Genomic DNA, 20,848 nt, shown 5'->3' on the forward strand with positions numbered 1-20,848 from the left:
GAAAATCAATCCAGGGAAAGATTGTCGTTATACTGATGTTCGTGAGGTTATTTCTCACCCTAGATGTAGTCATCTCTCAACAAAGCAAGGAGAAGAAAAAGACCTAAAAACACAGAGAAACAATCTCACGAGAGTAATAGGTAGGCATAGAAAACAAGAATCGCTGCCAATACTATTCATACCAACACAGCTTCGGACGGGATCTCCATCGACATAATATAAAATCAATCGTGAATAGTTACGCCAACCACAACGACAACAACAACGACAAAAACTAATAACAACAAAGCATCATCGTTGTTATCACAATCATCATTATCATTTTTTCCCTCACTAGCCCTCATCATGATGATGATGATGATGATGATGATGATGATGATGATGATGATGATGATGATGATGATGATGATGATGATGATGATGATGATGATGATGATGATGATGATGATGATGATGATGATGATGATGATGATGATGATAAGGATGACGATCGTTACAGTAATAATGAACATGCTAATAATAAAGTTAAACTCCCATTCTCGCATCTTTCAACCAATATCAATATAATGATATTTAAAAAAAACGTGAACAATAGTTGTAAGTTTGGGCAGAAACCTTAAGGAGTGGTATCATTTTATTACGATATTTCACAAAATAATGAAAAACGATACATAAACTCATATCACATAATCTCACAAACATCATATAGAGACATTTAACATAGTAATCATAGTCATATTAAAAAAAAACAAGGAGTTGATTATATAAACAACACATAATACTACTTGTATAAACAACATAACATTATACAATACGATTTCCATCACATATACAACAAGATCTCCTTATGGTATGAATACAATTAAAGCAATTACGTCAGGTGTAATATATGAACATTTAAATTTAATAAAAATAACGGAAAATTATTATAAATATCAATAGATTTTTTGCGCAGCAGACAATATAGGTCGGAGACAGGGGTTGGCGGTGGGGCAATTATAAAGTAATAAAGATTGAAGAAGAAATTAAACAATGTATAGAAAAAGTTGATGCTGCTGCTGCTGCTGCTGCTGCTATATTACAAATGATACCTAATGCAATTCTCACCTACTATCTAACACCCTTCCTTCCTCCCATCCCGCCCCATCCCTCCATTACAACACTGTAGTCATTGTCCTCACTTTCAACCCCCATCCTTCACACATACCGACACACACATACGCACACACACACATACTCACACACACACACATACACACACACACATATTTGCCCACCTACCCACCCTGTACCCATCCAAGATGAATGACAGTATTATTATCATAGTATGTATCAAGTATCTCATTCATTCCCCCCAATCCTCGCCCACCCACCCACCTACACCAGCTTACATTGCCGTTTAAATTAACCTTATCCTCATTCTGTCGTCTAAGCCACACTTACACTCCCATTCTCGCATCTTTCAACCAATATAAATATAATGATATTAAAAAACGTGAACAATAGTTGTAAGTTTGGGCAGAAACCTTAAGGAGTGGTATCATTTTATTAAGATATTTCACAAAATAATGAAAAACGATACATACACTCATATCACATAATCCCAAAGGAAAGGTCTGTAAGACCGTCCTGCCCAAACGACCTTGTGTTCACATTAATATTGGTTTGTGTTGAGTTACAGTGATGTGCGGGGTAGACATTCTCCCATCTTATTTCGGTAATGGTTAATGACATATTGGGGAATTTGGTTGAGGTATAATAAATAACACGTGCTCTGCCAGTCTCCCATCGCCTTAACTATTTCACCTGGTATGCCAGAAGACAGGGCCCAAGTAGCCCCACCACGACGAAAACTGTGGCTGGATATAGTGTTACAACCACATGCTGCGGAAAGAGAGCGCAATTTTTTGTTAAACAAAGACCCAGTCATAGGGAACGCCTGGGAGTCTGGCATTGCAGGTGCAGTCATGCATAACATATCGTACATCGCTGAAACAGGACATAGTGGGTGGTTTGCTAACCTATGTAATGCAATTTCTTGTATACGACCTTTCGTTTGGTTATTTTTTGACCAACCAACTTTAATTGTTATTTGTGAACAGCCCCCTGACATAGATACACAATTCCTTGTCAATTGTTTTTTGTTATCAAAACCTCCTGCATCCGTCCCAAACAAGTTGGATTTTCTTAACAAGCCAAAAAACATAGTAAGGCATGATGCCCAGAATACATAGTCATCTATATGAGAGAATTTAAGTTGTTTTTTTAACTTTAACAATATTTCAGGCGTCACCGGAGGCTTGCTGTGAACATCAGTTCCTTTAACTTTCTCAATGCCCTTAATTGTTGTTTTAATATACCATGAGTCATCACATGGATTGGGAAGATTACATTCTAAATGGATAATACGGATAATATTCATATATTGCTTAACAGAACTAGGTTTTAATTTCCGCGCCAAATAAGCTGCATATTTGGCAATATTTATTTGCGAAATAGGTGCAGGCGCTATTCTCATTTTTTCACAAAAAAGAAATATAAGACCGTAAATGTGTTTGATAGGTCTTCTTTGTGTTGGCTGTAAAGGCCTGTCCGCGGTACATGTCAACTTCACTTGTTAATTCATTGGTTAAGGCACAGGCACCTAGACAAAAGAAAAAAGAAGGCATTCCATGACATATGATTTGTGATAACAAAAGGAGGGGTTAAACCATGATGCCAGTTACTTAGTAATTTACATAACAACAAACATTTACCATGTTCATGCAATCTAGATATTGTATCAGGTATTTGGTTCAGACTCCCAGATACATCGTATCGCTCTAACCGTTATATTGAGTCGTGCACATTTGAAGGCATATTTTCTAAGTAAAGAATTAATATAACTTTTTCTACACCAGCCTCTGTTTAAGACACATTTTGTAACCATGCTATCCGTATGCACCACTACTGTTTTACCAGCCCATAAATGCGCCCACGTGTCAAATGAGTTAACTACTGCACAAATCTCCTTGTAATTAATGTGAAGCGATGATGCCGCAGGCTGGTCGCAATCAAATACTAAATAGCGCCAAGAGCCAGACCAAAAGGCACCGGCGGCGATATTGCTTGCATCCACATGGACGTGCTCAGGCGCTGATTCATTATAATATACTATCCCATTAAACACACTTAAAAATGAGATCCACCATTGTAATTCAAGATGAAATGAATATGACAAAATTATTTTATGCTGCTGCTGCTTTAGAGGCTTAATTATGTCCAGGACACGACGTAGGAATAATCTCCCTCCACGAATTGCCTGGCATGCATAGTTCAATGAGCCTGCGAGACTCTGTGGCTGCTGTTTGCTGGCACGTTTTTTCTTTTTGAATGCATTGAGCTGCTGCTTTAAACGAATTATTTTTTCCTCGCCTAATTCGACAGTGCTGTTAGAAGTATTGATTGTTAATCCAAGAAACTGAATGTTTTGGATCGGTCCCACAACTTTATTATAACTAATATAAAATCCAAGTTCACGAAGTAGCTGCATAAGTGTAAGCATCCAATATTTACATTCCTCATACGTTGGGTAGTGATAAAGAAATCATCTAAATAAGCTACAACCCCATTGCTTCCTTTACGATTCATGATTCGTTTAATAGCTTGCGATAAGCGGTGAAAATGTCCTGGACCTTTATTGCTACCAAATGGTAACCTAGAATCAAATAGGAAGGTGGGGTGACTGTCACCCTCAAACGTCCAATGAATACCAGTGGCTACGTAATTTTCTGGATGGATAGGCACTGATCTATAAGCTGCTTGGAGGTCGATTTTTGCACAGTAGAAAAATGGTTTGGCTAATTTGCATGCATCACGAACGGTTTGAAATTTGGTGCTTTCTGGTAGAGAATAATCATTCATAGCTTCTCCTACTGGTCTACTGCCGTCATGAATTAGTCGAATATTTCCATCCTCTTTCGGGATTGCAGCAAGAGCACTAGTAACTGTTGGCTGTTTAGATGCTACAACATAATGACCTTGAGCTATTTGATTCTTTAATTCCTTCTCCACTAATGTTTTAAAACGAAAGGAAGAATAATGGTTATTTTCTATCACATTTTTTAGTTGACTATCTTTTTCAATAATTCGAAATCCATGCTCTACTCCGTCTAAAATGAAATCTTTATCTTTATCACACTCTAACATTTTCCTCCAGGAATTTAATTTACTACTAATGGATGCTTTATTACCTAAAAATTCACATTGGTGGGGATTGATAGGAGGAAAGGGGCTTAACGCTAATGGGCTTTCCTCACTACTAATGGTCTGCTGCTGTGTATCCTATGCTGAATTGACACCCACATGGTGATCTCTGCCTCCATGCTCTCGACTGCCACACAAGCTACACACGTGGTTAAATCGGCATGTTGTGCCATATGTACAGGCACCTCTGTTGAATTGTCGACAGACCTCCTTGTTGCTGAACTGAGTGGTATGGGGTCCACGAGACGATTCCCAGTGTTTTTTTGTCGTTTGAGGAGTGCGATCACGAAGCACTACTGTCGCCAGGTGAGGGGCGTCTGTCCCCCATATGAAGTTGTCCACTGACTGTCACTGACGATATTCGTCGTCGAAGATGAGAACTGACTGCCATGTGTATCTCATGGCAAGTTCACCCACTATCTCTGTGTATTTGATGTATTGATGTACATCAAAATTCGGCGATAATCCTATCAACTTAGCCAAAATCCTTGCATTTGCTGCTATCCACATGGCTGGCGAAACCTTGTCTAGTTTCACTTTCGCGTTTATGCGAAGGCTAACACTCTCTGTGATGTTAACTTCCTCGTCGGTAACCAGCGAGGGAGAAATAAAATCAACAATTTTAAAGTAGGTACTCCTACCTGAGACACTCGACTCTTCAGAAGGTTTGATTCTTACAGCACCAAGGAGGCTAGATAGGCCTCCATCATCATTCGATGACGCACACATAGGTCCCTTGCCGTGAAGACATTGCAGGTTTTTGACTGCCATCTTTAGAATGGCTTTGTGTCCTTTTTTAATATTTAATTCACCAATATCGCTGTCCGTGGCACAAAGAAGGGCTGCCAAACTGTCGAACCCCTCTTCAAACAAAACATTAGAAACTCCATTTGGAGAGTCTTTAGCGAAAACAACAAATGTAAAATACATGGCAATTATAAAGTAATAAAGATTGAAGAAGAAATTAAACAATGTATAGAAAAGTTGATGCTGCTGCTGCTGCTGCTGCTGCTATATTACAAATGATACCTAATGCAATTCTCACCTACTATCTAACACCCTTCCTTCCTCCCATCCGGCCCCATCCCTCCAATTCAACACTGTAGTCATTGTCCTCAGTTTCAACCCCCATCCTTCACACATACCGACACACACATACGCACACACACACACATACTCACACACACACACACATACACACACATATTTGCCCACCTACCCACCCTGTACCCATCCAAGATGAATGACAGTATTATTATCATAGTATGTATCAAGTATCTCATTCATTCCCCCTAATCCTCGCCCACCCACCCACCTACACCAGCTTACATTGCCGTTTAAATTAACCTTATCCTCATTCTGTCGTCTAAGCCACACATAAATAGAAAGATAATGATGATCTTCCTATTCCTTTACAGGAGCACTGCCGTAATATAGGGGCACATTTGGCGGAACCAGTGACAATAGAAATGGTGGGATATCTCAAGGATCTCCTAATATCAGAATCTCACACTTCACGTAGGTCTTATCTCTCGATATGATCATCTACTACTACTATCCCTTCTATGTCCGCATTCTTCTCGTCTTGCAATCACTATGCTTCCATTCCACAATAAAATCTTGCTATCACCTTATCCTCATTTCCATTCACTCTATCCTCATCCCACACCGTGTAATCACTCTGTCTTCATCCCATACATCTTGTTACCACTTTGTCCTCATCCCATACATCTTGTCATTACTCTGTCCTCATCCCGTACATCTTGTTATCACTCTGTCCTCATCCCATACATCTTGTTATCACTCTGTCCTCATTCCATACATCTTGTGATTACTCTGTCCTCATCCCATACATCTTGTTATCACTCTGTCCTCATCCCATACATCTTGTTGCCACTCTGTCTTCATCCCACACATCTTGTTATCACTTTGTCCTCATCCCATACATCTTGTTGCCACTCCGACCTCCTCCCACTAATCTTGTCTCACTCTGTTGTCATTTCATACATTTTGTTATCCCTCTCTCTCCATTCCATACATCTTGTTATAACTCTGTCCTCATTCCATAAATATTGTTATCACTCTATCCTCACCCCATACATCTTGTTGCCACTCCGACCTCCTCCCACTAATCTTGTCTCACTCTGTTGTCATTTCATACATTTTGTTATCCCTCTCTCTCCATTCCATACATCTTGTTATCACTCTGTCCTCATTCCATAAATATTGTTATCACTATGTGCTCATCCCATACATCTTGTTATCGCTCTGTCCTCATTGCATACATCTTTCTGTCTCTTTGTCCTTATTCCATACATTTCGTTATCCCTCTTCCTTCATTCCACACATCTTGTTATCACCTGTCCTCATTCCATACATCTTGTTATCACTCTGATATCATCATCATCATCATCATCATCATCATCATCATCATCATCATCATCATCATCATCATCATCATCCCTTCGTAATTATCCACGTCTATCTATTTTAGCAATGTGGATTGGTGTGAAGTCCATCGAACGTCAAGGAGTTTATGGAGCCTCCTGGATTACATCAGGCATGTCTGTCAAATCTTCAAATGTAGCATTTTAGTGCTATTTTCAACTCCGTACATTTAGTATTTTTGAAAACTCTTTCGGTTCGAAAATTGTTGTTTGGAATCTTAACAATTTCTATCAATATCTTGTTTATGTTTTGGCAAAGTATGTAGGTACGAAAACAAAACAAAATGCATAATTTCAACCTTTTTGTACTTGTGATAATCCCAGAGGAGAATTAAAATCGCTACTTTGAACTCAATATTAATTAAAAAGGTAATGGTATTTTTTTCTATTCTCTAACTCATTTAGCATTTTTAGAAACACCGTCTGCAACTCAAACACATTTCTCGTGATATTGATCAAAATTTGTGTTATGACTCTTGATTCAAAATAGACAAAGTGATAAGTTCAGCGATTTCCTATCTGAAGGAGAAATGCTATATTATTTTTCAGTGTGTTCGAGTCATTGGCCACATTGCAAAATGTGATCGCAATAACCTATATTATAAAATATCACAACAGATCATTTTGTCCAACTCGATCCGTTGGTTTGCTTACAGTTTTTTAAACAAAGCAGTGTTTTTATATGATTTGAGAAATGCCCAATCTCTGGACAACAGAAAATCATGTGATCGATGACTCGATAATGTGCGGCTATGAGGTCTAGTGGTATGACACTCGCTTTCGGATCCGAAGGTCCTGGGTTCGAGCCTCGCGCTCGGCGCATAGTTGAGTCATTGGAAAAGGCTCTTTACTCACATTCTCTCATCGTACTCAGGTTTTAAATGAGTACCTGGCCGTTAACAGCGTTGTATTTGTCCGTAAAATTGTAATATCGCCAAACAGGCGTCATGTCCCGTCCTACATGTTAAATGTTGCTGTTGACCAGGGACCCCTTGTGGATATTTGCGCTATATAAAGCTCAATATATATAAAGCTCAATATATAGACTCGGCTGGACGGTAATCTAAAGAAAATATAGCTTCCATGGTCGGATAATGTATGTCATGTAATGGCATAATTTATTGTTTGAATAAGTGTAAAACTATGTAAAAGCAGGCGGAAAACTGAAATCACTCCTTACGATGGTCAAAAATAGGACATTTATTGGTCGAACATGACAGCTTGTGCAACACAGTTTGCATAACTGTCTTGTACTCGCTTTCGGATCGGAAGTTTCCTGGGTTCGACCCTAGCTCGGCGCATAGTTGAGTCCTTGGGAAAAGCTCTTTACTCGCATTCTCTAACGGTAGTCAGGTGTACAGTGAAGCGTTAACGGAGAAGAGGAAGATAAAAGAAAACGTGGCTGGACAGATTTTACGTTATGCAAGTTGACAGAAATGGCTAACATCGGAGGAAAGTGGCACCAGATTGTGGAAGCTGCATCCGGCAAGCCCCCCCCCCCCCCCCGCGCCCTTACGGCCTTGGGAATGAGCGAACACGATAGGATTCTTGTACTTTCAACAAAAGCACAACAGTGGTGAAATCTTGCGCTTTGAAGTGTTGCATTAGGAATAGATTCAACTCTTCAAACAAAAGAGGATGAGATTCTCGTACTCTCCCCCTGCCTGCAATAACTTTACTGATGTCATTTTCGTTTTGTTTGGTCGTCTGGTGTTACCGTACTTAGTTATTTACAGTCTTCCGTTTCCGTTGCTATTTGACTTCGCAGCTTCTACCGTTCCTCTTTTTCTTGCGGTGAAGAGTCTCCAATTCTCTTTGTATTGTGCCTTTTCTCCTGTATTTGACAGCTCTGCCAGTGATGTTAATCTGGTTTCGTATTTGAGAGTTAGAGGTAATGTCCCCTAGATTGTTTTGGCCAGGGAAAATAGTGGGTCATTACTTTATCGGGATAGAATGAATGAAGTTGACGTCACTTGGCATAATATTTTGACGCGTAATGATAACAGAGTAGCCTGACGATTTTTGGGGTCAAATAATTAATTTGGGAGACAATCATTCTGACAAAAAATACAATTTGTATATAAGAAATGTTCGTACGGTCTTGTGGTATAACACTCTCTTTCGGATCGGAGGTTCCTGGGTTCGACCCTAGCTCGGCGCATAGATGAGTCCTTGGAAAAAGCTCTTTACTCACATTCTCTAACGGTAGTCAGGTGTACAATGAATAACACGTTACTGTTTGTCAGGACTCTTTGTAATGCGCTTTGAGCATGTTCACTAGATATTGCCCTATATAAAAGCTTAATAAAATAAAAGAAATAATCTTGTTTAGGTCATTGACGAGGTATGGAAAAGTATACCCGAAATTTCGAACTTTTTTGCCCAATGCGCGCGTCCGAGGCCGCGCAGCGAGATTGGAACTTGTTCGAAATAGGCTTTTTTTTTTTTTTTTTTTTTTTTTTTTTGTTGCTTTAGGTCTCTTCCAACACAATTGAGGTTATATGAGAGACCGCTGAAACAAAAAAAAAAAACAAGCAATCTAACAAAAATAGTACAAATGTAAATCAAAATCATAACCTAAAGATATCATAAGCTAAATTATAAATAACCAAGAACAAACAGGCAGAAGATTTACAGAAAAAATAATATCCCCTGTCAAAAATACAATCACAAACCAAAGAAGCAGGATAGGCTAGTAAAGAGAAGAAGAAACGACATCACTATCGGATTGTACACCCATGCGAACATCATAGGTATATGATTCAAGGGTGATGCTCCCATCCAACCACCCGCCGAAATAGGCTTCAACAGTCGTGATGTCACTTCTCTCGTAATGACGCGTAGTAACTTAACAACTGGTTTTAAACTAATGGAACAATGGCGGACGCCCTCATGAAATACTTCTCCAACGAGGATAAAAGTGTATCCAGAGGAGAGAAAAAATTATAAATATGATAATGTTTTGACTTTTTATACAATCTGATCACATGACACATGATAAAGTTCTAGCCAGCATGAAGAATAAAAAGTACCGATTTTCTCTTGTTTAAAACCAAGCTGCTCGTTGCTGAGTGGACATGACATCAGACTCTTGAACCCAATTACCGACTTAGGAGTTCAATGATCTTTAATTCATACTTGTTCCCTTCCATCACCATATTTACCTCATCAGGTCAGATGGTGGACCCCAGCTATACGACGGCCGATCTACTCTTCGGAATGTTTACTGCTAATAGACACACCACAGTTTCATAAAGAGTTCTGTGGGGCCACAAAGCCATTCTTATGTCAAAAAGGTAATCGGTTCAATACTACTAATTCTATCTATCTATCTATCTATCTATCTATCTATATATCTATCTATCTATCTATCTATCTATCTATCTATCTATCTATCTATCTATTATCTATCTATCTATCTATCTATCTATCTATATCTATCTATCTATCTATCTATCTATCTATCTATATTCTATCTATCTATCTATCTATCTATTTATCTATCTATCTATCTATCATTATCTATATATCTATCTATCTATCTATCTATCTATCTATCTATCTATCTATCTATATGTCTATCTATCTATCTATCTATCTATCTATCTATATCTATCTATCTATCTATCTATCTATCTATCTAACAATAATTAACAAACTGGACTGGAAATATAAATTTTACAAATATATACAAAAAGCTAACTCTACTGTTGACCTCTTTCAGAAAAAAAAACAACTTATAAGACAACAGAAGGGAAAAAAGCGTTGGAAAGCCTTTATTTGACCTACGCCAGAATATAGCCGCTCGGTCTAGGACCCTCACCGCAGATCAGAAATCTAAGAAACCGAACGAATACAAAGCAGAGCATTATGTAATAATAATGCATAAATAAAAATAAAAAAAATACAAAAATACACAAACTAAAAACGAAATAACAATCCACGAACCTGTTTAGGTTGAATTAGTAGTTGATAAGAATAATGATTGAATGTAGATAATGTATGTATGTATGATATGTAATGATAGATGTAAGATATGTATGTATGTATGTATGTATGTATGATTATATGTATGTATTATGTATGTATGTATGTATGTATGTATGTATGTATGTATGTATGTATGTATGTATGTATGTATGTATGTATGTATGTATGTATGTATGTATGTATGTATGTATGTATGTATGTATGTATGTATGTATGTATGTGATGTATGTATGTATGTATGTATGTATGTATGTATGTATGTATGTATGATGTATGTTATGTATGTATGTATGTATGTTGATGTATGTATGTATGTATGTATGTATGTATGTATGTATGTATGTATGTATGTATGTATTGTTGTAGTATGTAGATGTATGTATGTATGTATGTATGTATGTATGTATGTATGTATGTATGTATGCATGATGTATTTTATGTATGTATTATGTATGTATGTATGTATGTTGTATGTATGTATGTGTATGTATATATATATCAGTGTGATATGTATGTGTACATGTATTATATGTATATATATCATTTATGCTTCTATGTTATTTTTTTTAGACAGCCATTTTAATGATTAGTTCTCACTAAATTATATCAATCAGACAATAAAAGATTAATGTTACACTTAGTTTTGTGTGTTGTTACGTAATAATATTCGACGTTTACATAGCTATGTGCAGTTCTGTCATCAGAAAGCAATTATAGGACTTGTTCAAAATTGCTGTAATAGACAATATTTTGCGTCATATTTTGAAATTTCCATTACAACAATAAGACCGTAATGAAGTGGGTTATCGGACCTGCAAATAAGTGCACTTCGGGTATATTCGTCTGGCGGATGTTGTGAGTATTTGACCTAACGCATAATATCACTATTATGGTCAATTCATGTTTTGGTATTTTCTTTCTCCAATCAGATGTCGGAAACCCTTGTGAAGAATTCTACTCCGATAGCGTGTTCTATTCTGGATATTGTTATCAATATGTCAACACCCCCGCTAACTACACCGAAGCCGAGGTCAGTCTATCGCAGACAGCTGGATTATAAATCTTCCTCTTACTCTTTCTCCTCCTCCTCCTCCTCCTCCTCTTTCTCCTCATCCTCCTCCTCCACTTTCTCATCCTCATCGTCATCATCATTAGATCAACACTCTAATCTTCCGCCTCCTTCTCTTCTTTCTCCTCCTCCTACACCTCCTCCCCCTCATCCTCCCCCTTCTCCTCCTCCCCTCTCTCCTCCTCATACTCATCATCATTAGATCAACACTTCAATCCTCCGCCTCCTTCTCTTCTTTCTTCTCCGCCTCCTTCTCTTCTTTCTCCTCTTCCCCTACACTTCCTCCCTCCCCTCCTCCCCCTTCTCCGCCTCCTCTTTCTCCTCCTCGTCCTCATCATCATTAGATCAACACTTCAATCCTCCATCTCCTTCTCTTCTTTCTTCTCTTCCACCTTCTCTTCTTTCTCCTCCTCCCCCTACACTTTCTTCCCCTCCTCCTCCTCTTCTCCCCCTCTTTCTCCTCCTCATCAGTATTTTATCAACACCCCCCATTCTTCGTCTTCTTTTCTTCTTTCTCCTCCTCCTCCACCTCCTCATCCCCTCTCCTCCTCATCCTCCTCCTCCAATTCCTCGTCCTAGTCCTCCTCATATCTCTCCCTCTCCTTCTCCTCCTCCTCATATCTCTCCCTCTCCTTCTCCTCCTTCTCATATTTCTCCTCCTACTCCTCCTCCTTATCATCATCATCATCATCATGATCATCATTATCATTATTATTAATGTGGATAAGCCTTTATTCTCATCATTATCATCATTATCCTTATTATATCAATATTCTCATCCGCCTTTTCCTCCCCCTCCTCTTTCTCCTCATCCTTACCCTCCTCCTCCTCCTCCTCCTCCTCCTCCTCCTCATCATCATCATCATGATCATCATCATCATCATCATCATCATCATAATAATAATCCTCATCATGATCATCATTATCATCATCATCATGATCATCATCATCATCATCATCATCATCATCATCATCATCATCATCATCATCATCTTCATCGTCACTGTCACATCCATGCCATCATTATCGATCAAGACCAAAGCTAAAAAAAACCCCCAAAAAACAAAAAACATAGCGACAACAATAACAACAATAACAACCATAACAGCCATAACAACACCAACAAAACTATCACTATCTTACGCCCATATCCACTAAAAAGGCTAATGCAAAGAAAAGAATGGCCACATTGTGGAGATGCAAGACCAAGAAACGAAAGATTTTGTGATCGGCTTCATGATGTACAAAATGAAAGGTAAAATCAAAAATACAAACCATTCAAAAACCTATAGAACATTTATAACCCCCATCTGATCTTCTGATTTCCGGTCAGACGTGCTACGGTTACACTGTACTGGTATAGCATTTATAACCCCCATCCGATCTTCTGATTTCCGGTCAGACGTGCTGCGGTTACACTGTGCTGGTAGAACATTCATAACCCCCATCTGATCTTCTGATTTCCGATCAGACGTGCTACGGTTACACTGTGCTGGTAGAACATTTATAACCCCCATCTAATCTTCTGATTTCCGGTCAGACGTGCTACTACTACACTGTGCTGGTAGACCATTTATAACCCCCATCTGATCTTCTGATTTCCGGTCAGACGTGCTACCTATTACACTGTGCTGGTAGAACATTTATAACCCCCATCCGATCTTCTGATTTCCGGTCAGACGTGCTACCATTACACTGTGCTGGTAGAACATTTATAACCCCCATCCGATCTTCTGATTTCCGGTCAGACGTGCTACCATTACACTGTGCTGGTAGAACATTTATAACCCCCATCTGATCTTATGATTACCGTCAGACGTGCTACCACCACTACACATGTAATGGTAGCATGTCTCACCGATAATCAGAATGTCTGAGGTTCGATCCCCAGTCGAGGTGGATTGATTTTTTTGGTAATGTATTTCTTTTTTCTTGTATTTTCCTTTCTTGCTTTGCCTGGTACCTTTCATATACACTTATTCAGATGTTTGTCTTACATCGGTGCCTGCTCCCTTGTTTCTTGGTTCGTCTAGAACAACACTGACTTAAAACGCCTCACTAACTTTTCTTCGGTCTTAATTAGATTTATTAATGAAATACTAGGGTTTGCTCGTGCTTTAGCATAGCTTAATAAAAAAAGAGAATTGCTTCAGCAAATACATCCGTCCTAAGCAAATATCTCTTAACAGGCCCTATGAGACCGTACGCCTGTAGGCCAAATTGATATTTATTTTCTTTTTATATACGATATTTTTATACTATCATCTAAAACATCTGCATCTATGAAATATATATATATATATATATATATATATATATATATATATATATATATATATATATATATATATATATATAAGTCTTTTGTGCAGCTATGTGGTCTTGTGGTATGACTATCGTCTTCGAAATGGAAGCTCCAGTGTTCGAGACCCGCTCTGAGCGTCACATAGTTGTCTTTGGAAAAAGGATCTTTGGTCACATTTTTCACTGTAGTGAGGTGTAAAATGATTTCATGACTGTAAATAGGGTTGTCTCTGATTGAAAAAATGTTTAATATCGTCTAACAGGCGTCATGTCTCTTCCTGCATGTTAGGTGCTGTTGTAAAGTACGTTATGGACGTTTGGTGACTTTTCCTGTATATGTAAATGGTCTAGTTAGTTTTAACCTACGGAATCAACAATTATTATGATATGATATGAAAAGATTGTTTATTAAATATGCTTTTGTTAGTGTTTAGCGATACTACAGACTGAGAGAACTTTTACTGAAATGAAAGGATTGTTCACAGACGACTTGTACATAATTTCATGTCTGATAACGTGATGTAATTATGGGCCTATTTAACCAAATGTTGTAAAGGAGAGTTTTGTGTTAGTTTCAGAGTATCTCCATTGCACCATTGAGACCATAATCATTTTGGTTATCAGACCTGCAAAATGCACACGTTGTCACAGGGAATGAATGGCCTGTTAAATTTCATCCAACCAGAGCATGAAGCACTTGGTGTCAGGGGCAGCGCCCCGATATGGGTAGGACTGACGCATCTAGATCTGGACTCATCTACAAGATGGCGAACCGATGGTAACCCGCTTGGGAACAGGTACGAATGGCCTGCATGGCACGACCACTTTGGAATGGAAGACTACTGTGCTGTCATGACTAGTTATGGGATGTGGGAACAGAAATCGTGCGGTAGTCAACACGGATACATGTGTCAATCAGGTACAACTAAAAGTAACGCAATCAACGTCACTCAGCTCTTTGTACGTGCGGGTTTGTGGTCTAGTGGTAAAGACACTCGCTTTCGGATCGGAAAAAAAGTCCTGGGTTCGAGCCTCGCTCGGCGGATAGTTGAGTCCTTGGTAAAGGCTCTTTACTCACATTCTCTCACTCATTCTACCCAGGTGTAAAATGAGTACCTGGCCGTTAACATCGTTGTGTCTGTCCGAAAAAAAAAAGTAATATCGCTTAAAGGGTGTCCCGTCCTACATGTTTAATTTTGATGTTGGTTAGGGACCCTTGTAAAGTGCTTTGAGCACGTTTAGAGGATATTGCGCTATATAAAAGCTCACGTTTTTTTGTTACTGTCTTAGCAATTTTGTACGAGTAGTTGTGACTAAGTTCTACCAATCATATCATTGATAGACCGAAACTGATTTATCCCCCCTCTTTGGTATTGTTTTTCGCCAGCCATTTTTATGAGTAGTTCTCATTGAATTGTGTTAATCAGACTAATCTAAATGTTGCTGCTCGAAGCTTGAATAAATAAATAACAATGTGAAATTGACTGTAAGCTTCAATTTAATATACGAAAATAGATAAAATGGACGTTTCGGGTTTCCCCTTTATCAACAAAACAGGATGAATGAAACACTACAAACGAATGAGATAATGTGGTAGTGGCGTTATTAAGATGAATAAACAAAAAAACTTTGATAGGCAGGAAATAGTATGCTCCTTTGTAAGGAAACACGAATTAATGTATTCCCCATTGCTCCATCCGTTGCCGAAATAATTATATAAATTGATGGTGTAAGGGAAGCGACCAAGTAATAGTAGAGATTGTTGGTATGTATATGCACTTACCTCCCTTGATTTTCTTTTTTTAAAAACGAAGTGGTTATTCAGTATCAGTGTATCAGATACTGAATAGTGCTTTGCCACTATTCAATATCCATAAGGAACTCTTTTTTATAGAGAGAGTGAAAAGTGCGACAATCTCGGTTGAATGTAAATAAACTGCTGACCTACTTCCAGATTGAACACGTGCAGTAATTGACAGCCCGATTCAAAGTTGTAAAAATATTTTGATCGTAATTTTTAAATTTCTGCTATTGTGCAATTAACGTAGTTCAAAATATCAAAATAAGAGTGGCATTCAAATAATTTTTTAATGTCTGAATAGACATGATTAAATGTCACTAAAAGTTCAGTGACACCACGGCATGGTGGATATAAGTTACTTGACTCTGAGCTTATGGTTCGAGAATTCAAATCCCGGAAGGGGTAACTTTGTTTTTTTTTTCCCCAATATTTTTTAAATTCCTTCTGTTTATTGATATTTTTTTAAACTTTTGATTTAATAATTTTATTTGCTTGTAATATACTTTAATGTTGATATTATACTATAGTTCTTTTATTATTATTATTATTATTATTATTATTATTATTATTATTATTATTATTATTATTATTATTATTATTATTATTATTATTATTATTATTTCTACTTACAATTATTATTATTGTTGTTGTTGTAATCGTCATCATCATCATTATTATGATTATGATTATGATTTTTATAAAATCAAGGAGCTGGAGTTATTTAATCAGTTATCGATTTATTACGAATATCTTTTATGTGTTATTATCTCGTTGTTGTTTTTCATTATTGTGCTCTTCTATTGTTTATTACTTTTTAAAATCTTGCTTTTTTTCTGTTGTTGTTGTTCTTGTTGTTGTTGTTGTTTGTTTGTTTGTTTGTTTGTTTTATCATCTAAGACAAACCCGATTCATTAAAAATATGTTGCCAGACTTTCTGCCATTTTTAATTGAGCAATGTACTTACGTGAATTAATTGCCGTATTATATTGAAATTTACATGACAATAACAATAATAATAATAATAATAATAATAATAATAATAATAATAATAATAATAATAATAATAATAATAATAATAATGATAATAATAATAATGATAATGATAATAATAATAATAATAATAATAATAATAATAATAAATAATAATAATAATAATAATAATAATAATAATATATAATAATAATAATAATAATAATAATAATAATAATAAATAATAATAATAATAATAATAATAATAAATAATAATAATAATAATAATAATAATAATAATTTTAATAGATAATGAATATTAGACTACAATTGACATCTATTTACTGAATACACGTGTTATTTTTAGGGGTGTTTCTTTTTTTACGAAACCTGCCAAAACACGCCGAAACCCGACAAAATTATGGGAAGTAGGCAGCAGTGGGGAAGGAACCTGGGACTCATGGAAGTGTACACCATTGGGGAGTGAACCTGGGATTGGGTTTCGTAAAAATAAAAAAAGCAATTATTTTTTTTCGAAACCCGACAATATCCGACAAATTTATGGAAAGGAAGTAGGCAACAGTGGGGAGTGAACCCGAGACTCAGGGAAGTGTACACTATTGGGGAGTAAACCCAAGTCTATGGTTTTTCGGCGGGTTTTGGCGGGTGTCGTAAGAAAGTAATAGCTTCATTCTCGTCTGGTACCCAACTCCCATAGTCCGGGTTCATTTCCCACTGGTATCCATCTTCCATAGTCCCAGGTTCATTTCCACTGATTTCCTTTTCTCACAGTCCCAGGTTCACTCCCAACCGGTGTGCACTTCCCCTGAGTCCCGGTTCATTGCCCAATGGTACCCACTTCCCATAACTTTTGACAATTTCGGTAGGTTTCGAAATAAAAGTACATTTTGAGCTCACTGTCCACTGGTATCAGGCTCTCGCAGTCCCGGGTTCAATACTCATCGGTGTCTAATTCCCAGATTCACTCCCCACTGCTGCCTGCTTCCCATAACTTTGTCGACTTTTGGCGGGTTTCGTAAAAAAGTAATTCCCCCTCCCCCTTGGTATTGCTTTTTTACAGAATCTAGAGTCCCAGGTTCCCTCCCCACAAGTGTACACTTCCCTGAATCTCAGGATCACCCCCCACTGTTGCCTACTTCAATAACTTTGTCGGATATTGCCAGGTTTCGTCGGGTTTCGTAAAAAAGTATCTGCTTTTTTATGAAACTCGCTGAAACCCGCCGAAAACCAGAGTCTCAGGTTCACTCCCCACTGGTGTATATTTCCATGAATCTCAGGTTCACCCCCCACTGTTGCCTACTTCAATAACTCTGTCGGATAATGCCAGGTTATGTCGGGTTTCGTAACAAAAGTAATTACTTTTATGTGAAACTCGCTGAAATCCGCCGAAAACCAAAGTCTCAGGTTCACTCCCCACTGGTGTACACTTCCATGAATCCCAGGTTAACTCCCCACTGTTGCCTACTTCCCATAACTTTGTCGGATATTTCCCGGTTTCGTAAAAAAGTAATTGCTTTAATGTGAAACTCGCTGAAACCCGCCGAAAACCATAGTCTCAGGTTCACTCCCCACTGGTGTACACTTCCCTTAGTCTCAGGTTCACTCCCCATTATTTGCCTACTTTCCATAACTTTGCCCCATTTTGTTGGGATTTAGCGCATTTCGTAAACAAATGGTAATTGCTTTTTTTTTCAAAACCCGCCGAAACCCAGTCCCAGGTTCACTCCCCACTAGTATACACTTCCCCGAATCTCAGGTTAACTCCCCACTGTTGCCTAATTCCCATAACTTTGTCGGATATTTCCCGGTTTCGTAAAAAAGTAATTGCTTTAATGTGAAACTCGCTGAAACCCGCCGACAACCATAGTCTCAGGTTCATTCCCTACTGGTGTATATTTCCATGAATCTCAGGTTCACCCTCCACTGTTGCCTACTTCAATAACTTTCTCGGATATTGCCAGGTTTTCGTCGGTTTTCGTAAAAAAGTAATTGCTTTTATATGAAACTCGCTGAAGCCCGCGGACAACCATAGTCTCAGGCTCACTCCCCACTGGTGAATTATTTCCATGAATCTCAGGTTCACCCTCCACTGTTGCCTACTTAAATAACTTTTTCGGATATTGCCGGGTTTCGTAAAAAAGTAATTGCTTTTATCTGAAACTCGCTGAAACCCGCCGAAAACCATAGTCTCAGGTTCACTCCCCACTGGTGTACACTTCCCTTAGTCTCAGGTTCACTCCCCATTATTTGCCTACTTTCCATAACTTTGCCCCATTTTGTTGGGATTTGGCGCATTTCGTAAACAAAAATTAATTGCTTTTTTTTTCAACCCGCCGAAACACCGGCCCAGGTTCACTCCCCACTAGTGTACACTTCCCGTATCTCAGGTTCACTCCCCACTGTTGCCTACTTCCCATAACTTTCTCGGATATTGCCAGGTTTCGTAAAATATTAATTGCTTTCATATGAAACTAGCTGTAGCTCGCCGAAAACCATAGTCTCAGGTTCACTCCCCACGGGTGTACACTTCACTGAGTCCCAGGTTCACTCCCCACGCTATGCCTACTTTCCACAAATTTGCCGCATATTGTCGGGTTTCGTAAAAAAGTAATTCCCCCCCCCCCCCGTTTTGTTATTGCTTTTTTTTACAAAACCCAGAGTCCCAGGTTCACTCCCCACTGGTGTACACTTCCCTGAATCTCAGGTTCATCCCCTCCTTCCCCCCACCCCCCCTACACACACACACACACACACACGCTGCTGCCTACCTCTCATAACTTTGTCGGATATTGCCAGTTGTCGTGTTTCGTAAAAAAGTAATTGCTTTTAATTTGGAAACCCGCCGAAACCCAGTCCCATGTTCACTCCCCACTAGTGTACACTTCTCTGAGTCCCATATTCACTCCCACAGCTGCCCTCTTCCCATAACTTTGTCAGGTTTCGGAAAAACACCGTATTATAGTGCAAAACCACTATTCAGTGTCAGATACTGAATAGTACAAAACCACTATTCAGTATCAGATACTGAATAGTGCAAAACCACTATTCAGTATCTGATACTGAATAGTGCTAGCCTTAAAAAAAATCAATTTTCTTGACTTCAAGCCGACGCTAGCGGCGGGCAGCGTTAGATCAACAATATTTGTTGGGGTAAACTTGTGTCGAAATGCCGTGTTAAGGTTAAAATAATCAGAATTATCAAAGTTTTGTTTTTTCACTCTTTGAAGAAAATACGATTCTTACACTCTTGTCTTTATTTTTTTAAATGCCCGACTTGTGGTCAATCGCTGCAAGAACCTGCGAATGCGCGTTGGGAGCAGGGTTCAAATTCTAAAAACGGAAGAGTGTAAGCAATCTGTTATCCTTTCCCTCAATCCATTCTTATTTCGTTATCTCAAAATAAGGTCCATTAAAAAAATACTTAAACCATACCTACTTCTCCGTTTTAAATCTAATTTTGGTGAAATCTAACATTTGATAATCTGACGTCAATAATTATTATTGTAAACGTACGTTTACTCTTCACGGAGAGGAGTTAAAGAAGCATTATTCCATCCCTTCCACTGGAAAACCCTATCATTTCTTAGTAAAAAGAAAGTAATCATTGAATAATTCTTTGAACTCGTTGAATATTTAAAACAAATTATTCAACGATTGCAGAATATTTTCACTCATTTTATTGGCTTAAAGACAGGTTGAAAAGACTGCTGATTGGCCATCTAAAACTATTTTATTGTGTATAACTATATAACTATCGTTTGTGGGGTCAAATTGTCATTTTTGAAGTGGAGGTGAAGAAAATCGAATCGCTGATTGATAAAGAAAAACCCATCACTTATTTGGCGAGAGACTGTAGCTATATAATTACCTGCTGCTCCCTCACAAAAACACAATAATATATTTTTTTTAAATATCGGTCGTAAGAACACACCAGGCCTTTAACTCTCTCCTTACTGATCCTTTTCAGTATTTTCCCAAAGTAACAGGATTTCTAAGAATAAA

The 20,848-nt window shown here is 37.9% G+C and overlaps 3 protein-coding genes across 3 annotated transcripts in view; 2 read left to right on the forward strand and 1 right to left on the reverse strand.

Moving 5' to 3' along the window:
• LOC144959569 (uncharacterized) overlaps positions 1-6,840 on the forward strand; it is a gene marked incomplete at its 5' end in the record, with an annotated part of 12,513 nt that extends 5,673 nt beyond the window's left edge. The window contains 2 exon segments of the mRNA XM_078892187.1: positions 5,664-5,763; positions 6,740-6,840. Of these exon segments, the coding sequence (XP_078748313.1) occupies positions 5,664-5,763; positions 6,740-6,840 (201 nt within the window).
• LOC144960052 (uncharacterized) lies at positions 1,676-2,507 on the reverse strand. Its single transcript, XM_078892999.1, has one exon. The coding sequence runs from the start codon at positions 2,420-2,422 to the stop codon at positions 1,676-1,678; it is 747 nt and encodes a 248-aa protein (XP_078749125.1). The 5' UTR covers positions 2,423-2,507.
• Positions 6,841-12,930: 6,090 nt separating the features above from the next.
• Positions 12,931-20,848, forward strand: part of LOC144959570 (uncharacterized) — a gene marked incomplete in the record, with an annotated part of 36,439 nt that continues 28,521 nt past the window's right edge. Inside the window, 2 exon segments of the mRNA XM_078892189.1 lie at positions 12,931-13,006; positions 14,741-14,974. Of these exon segments, the coding sequence (XP_078748315.1) occupies positions 12,949-13,006; positions 14,741-14,974 (292 nt within the window).

The sequence above is a fragment of the Berghia stephanieae genome, chromosome 14 (assembly GCF_034508935.2).
Source record: "Berghia stephanieae isolate SIO BIC M18660-M18661 chromosome 14, UCSD_Bste_1.3, whole genome shotgun sequence".
In the NCBI taxonomy this organism is placed as follows: domain Eukaryota; kingdom Metazoa; phylum Mollusca; class Gastropoda; order Nudibranchia; family Aeolidiidae; genus Berghia; species Berghia stephanieae.

What these genes read in the sequence shown, in the direction of transcription:
- LOC144960052 (XM_078892999.1), bottom strand. Translation starts at nt 2,422, where the DNA reads ATGAATATTATCCGTATTATCCATTTAGAATGTAATCTTCCCAATCCA.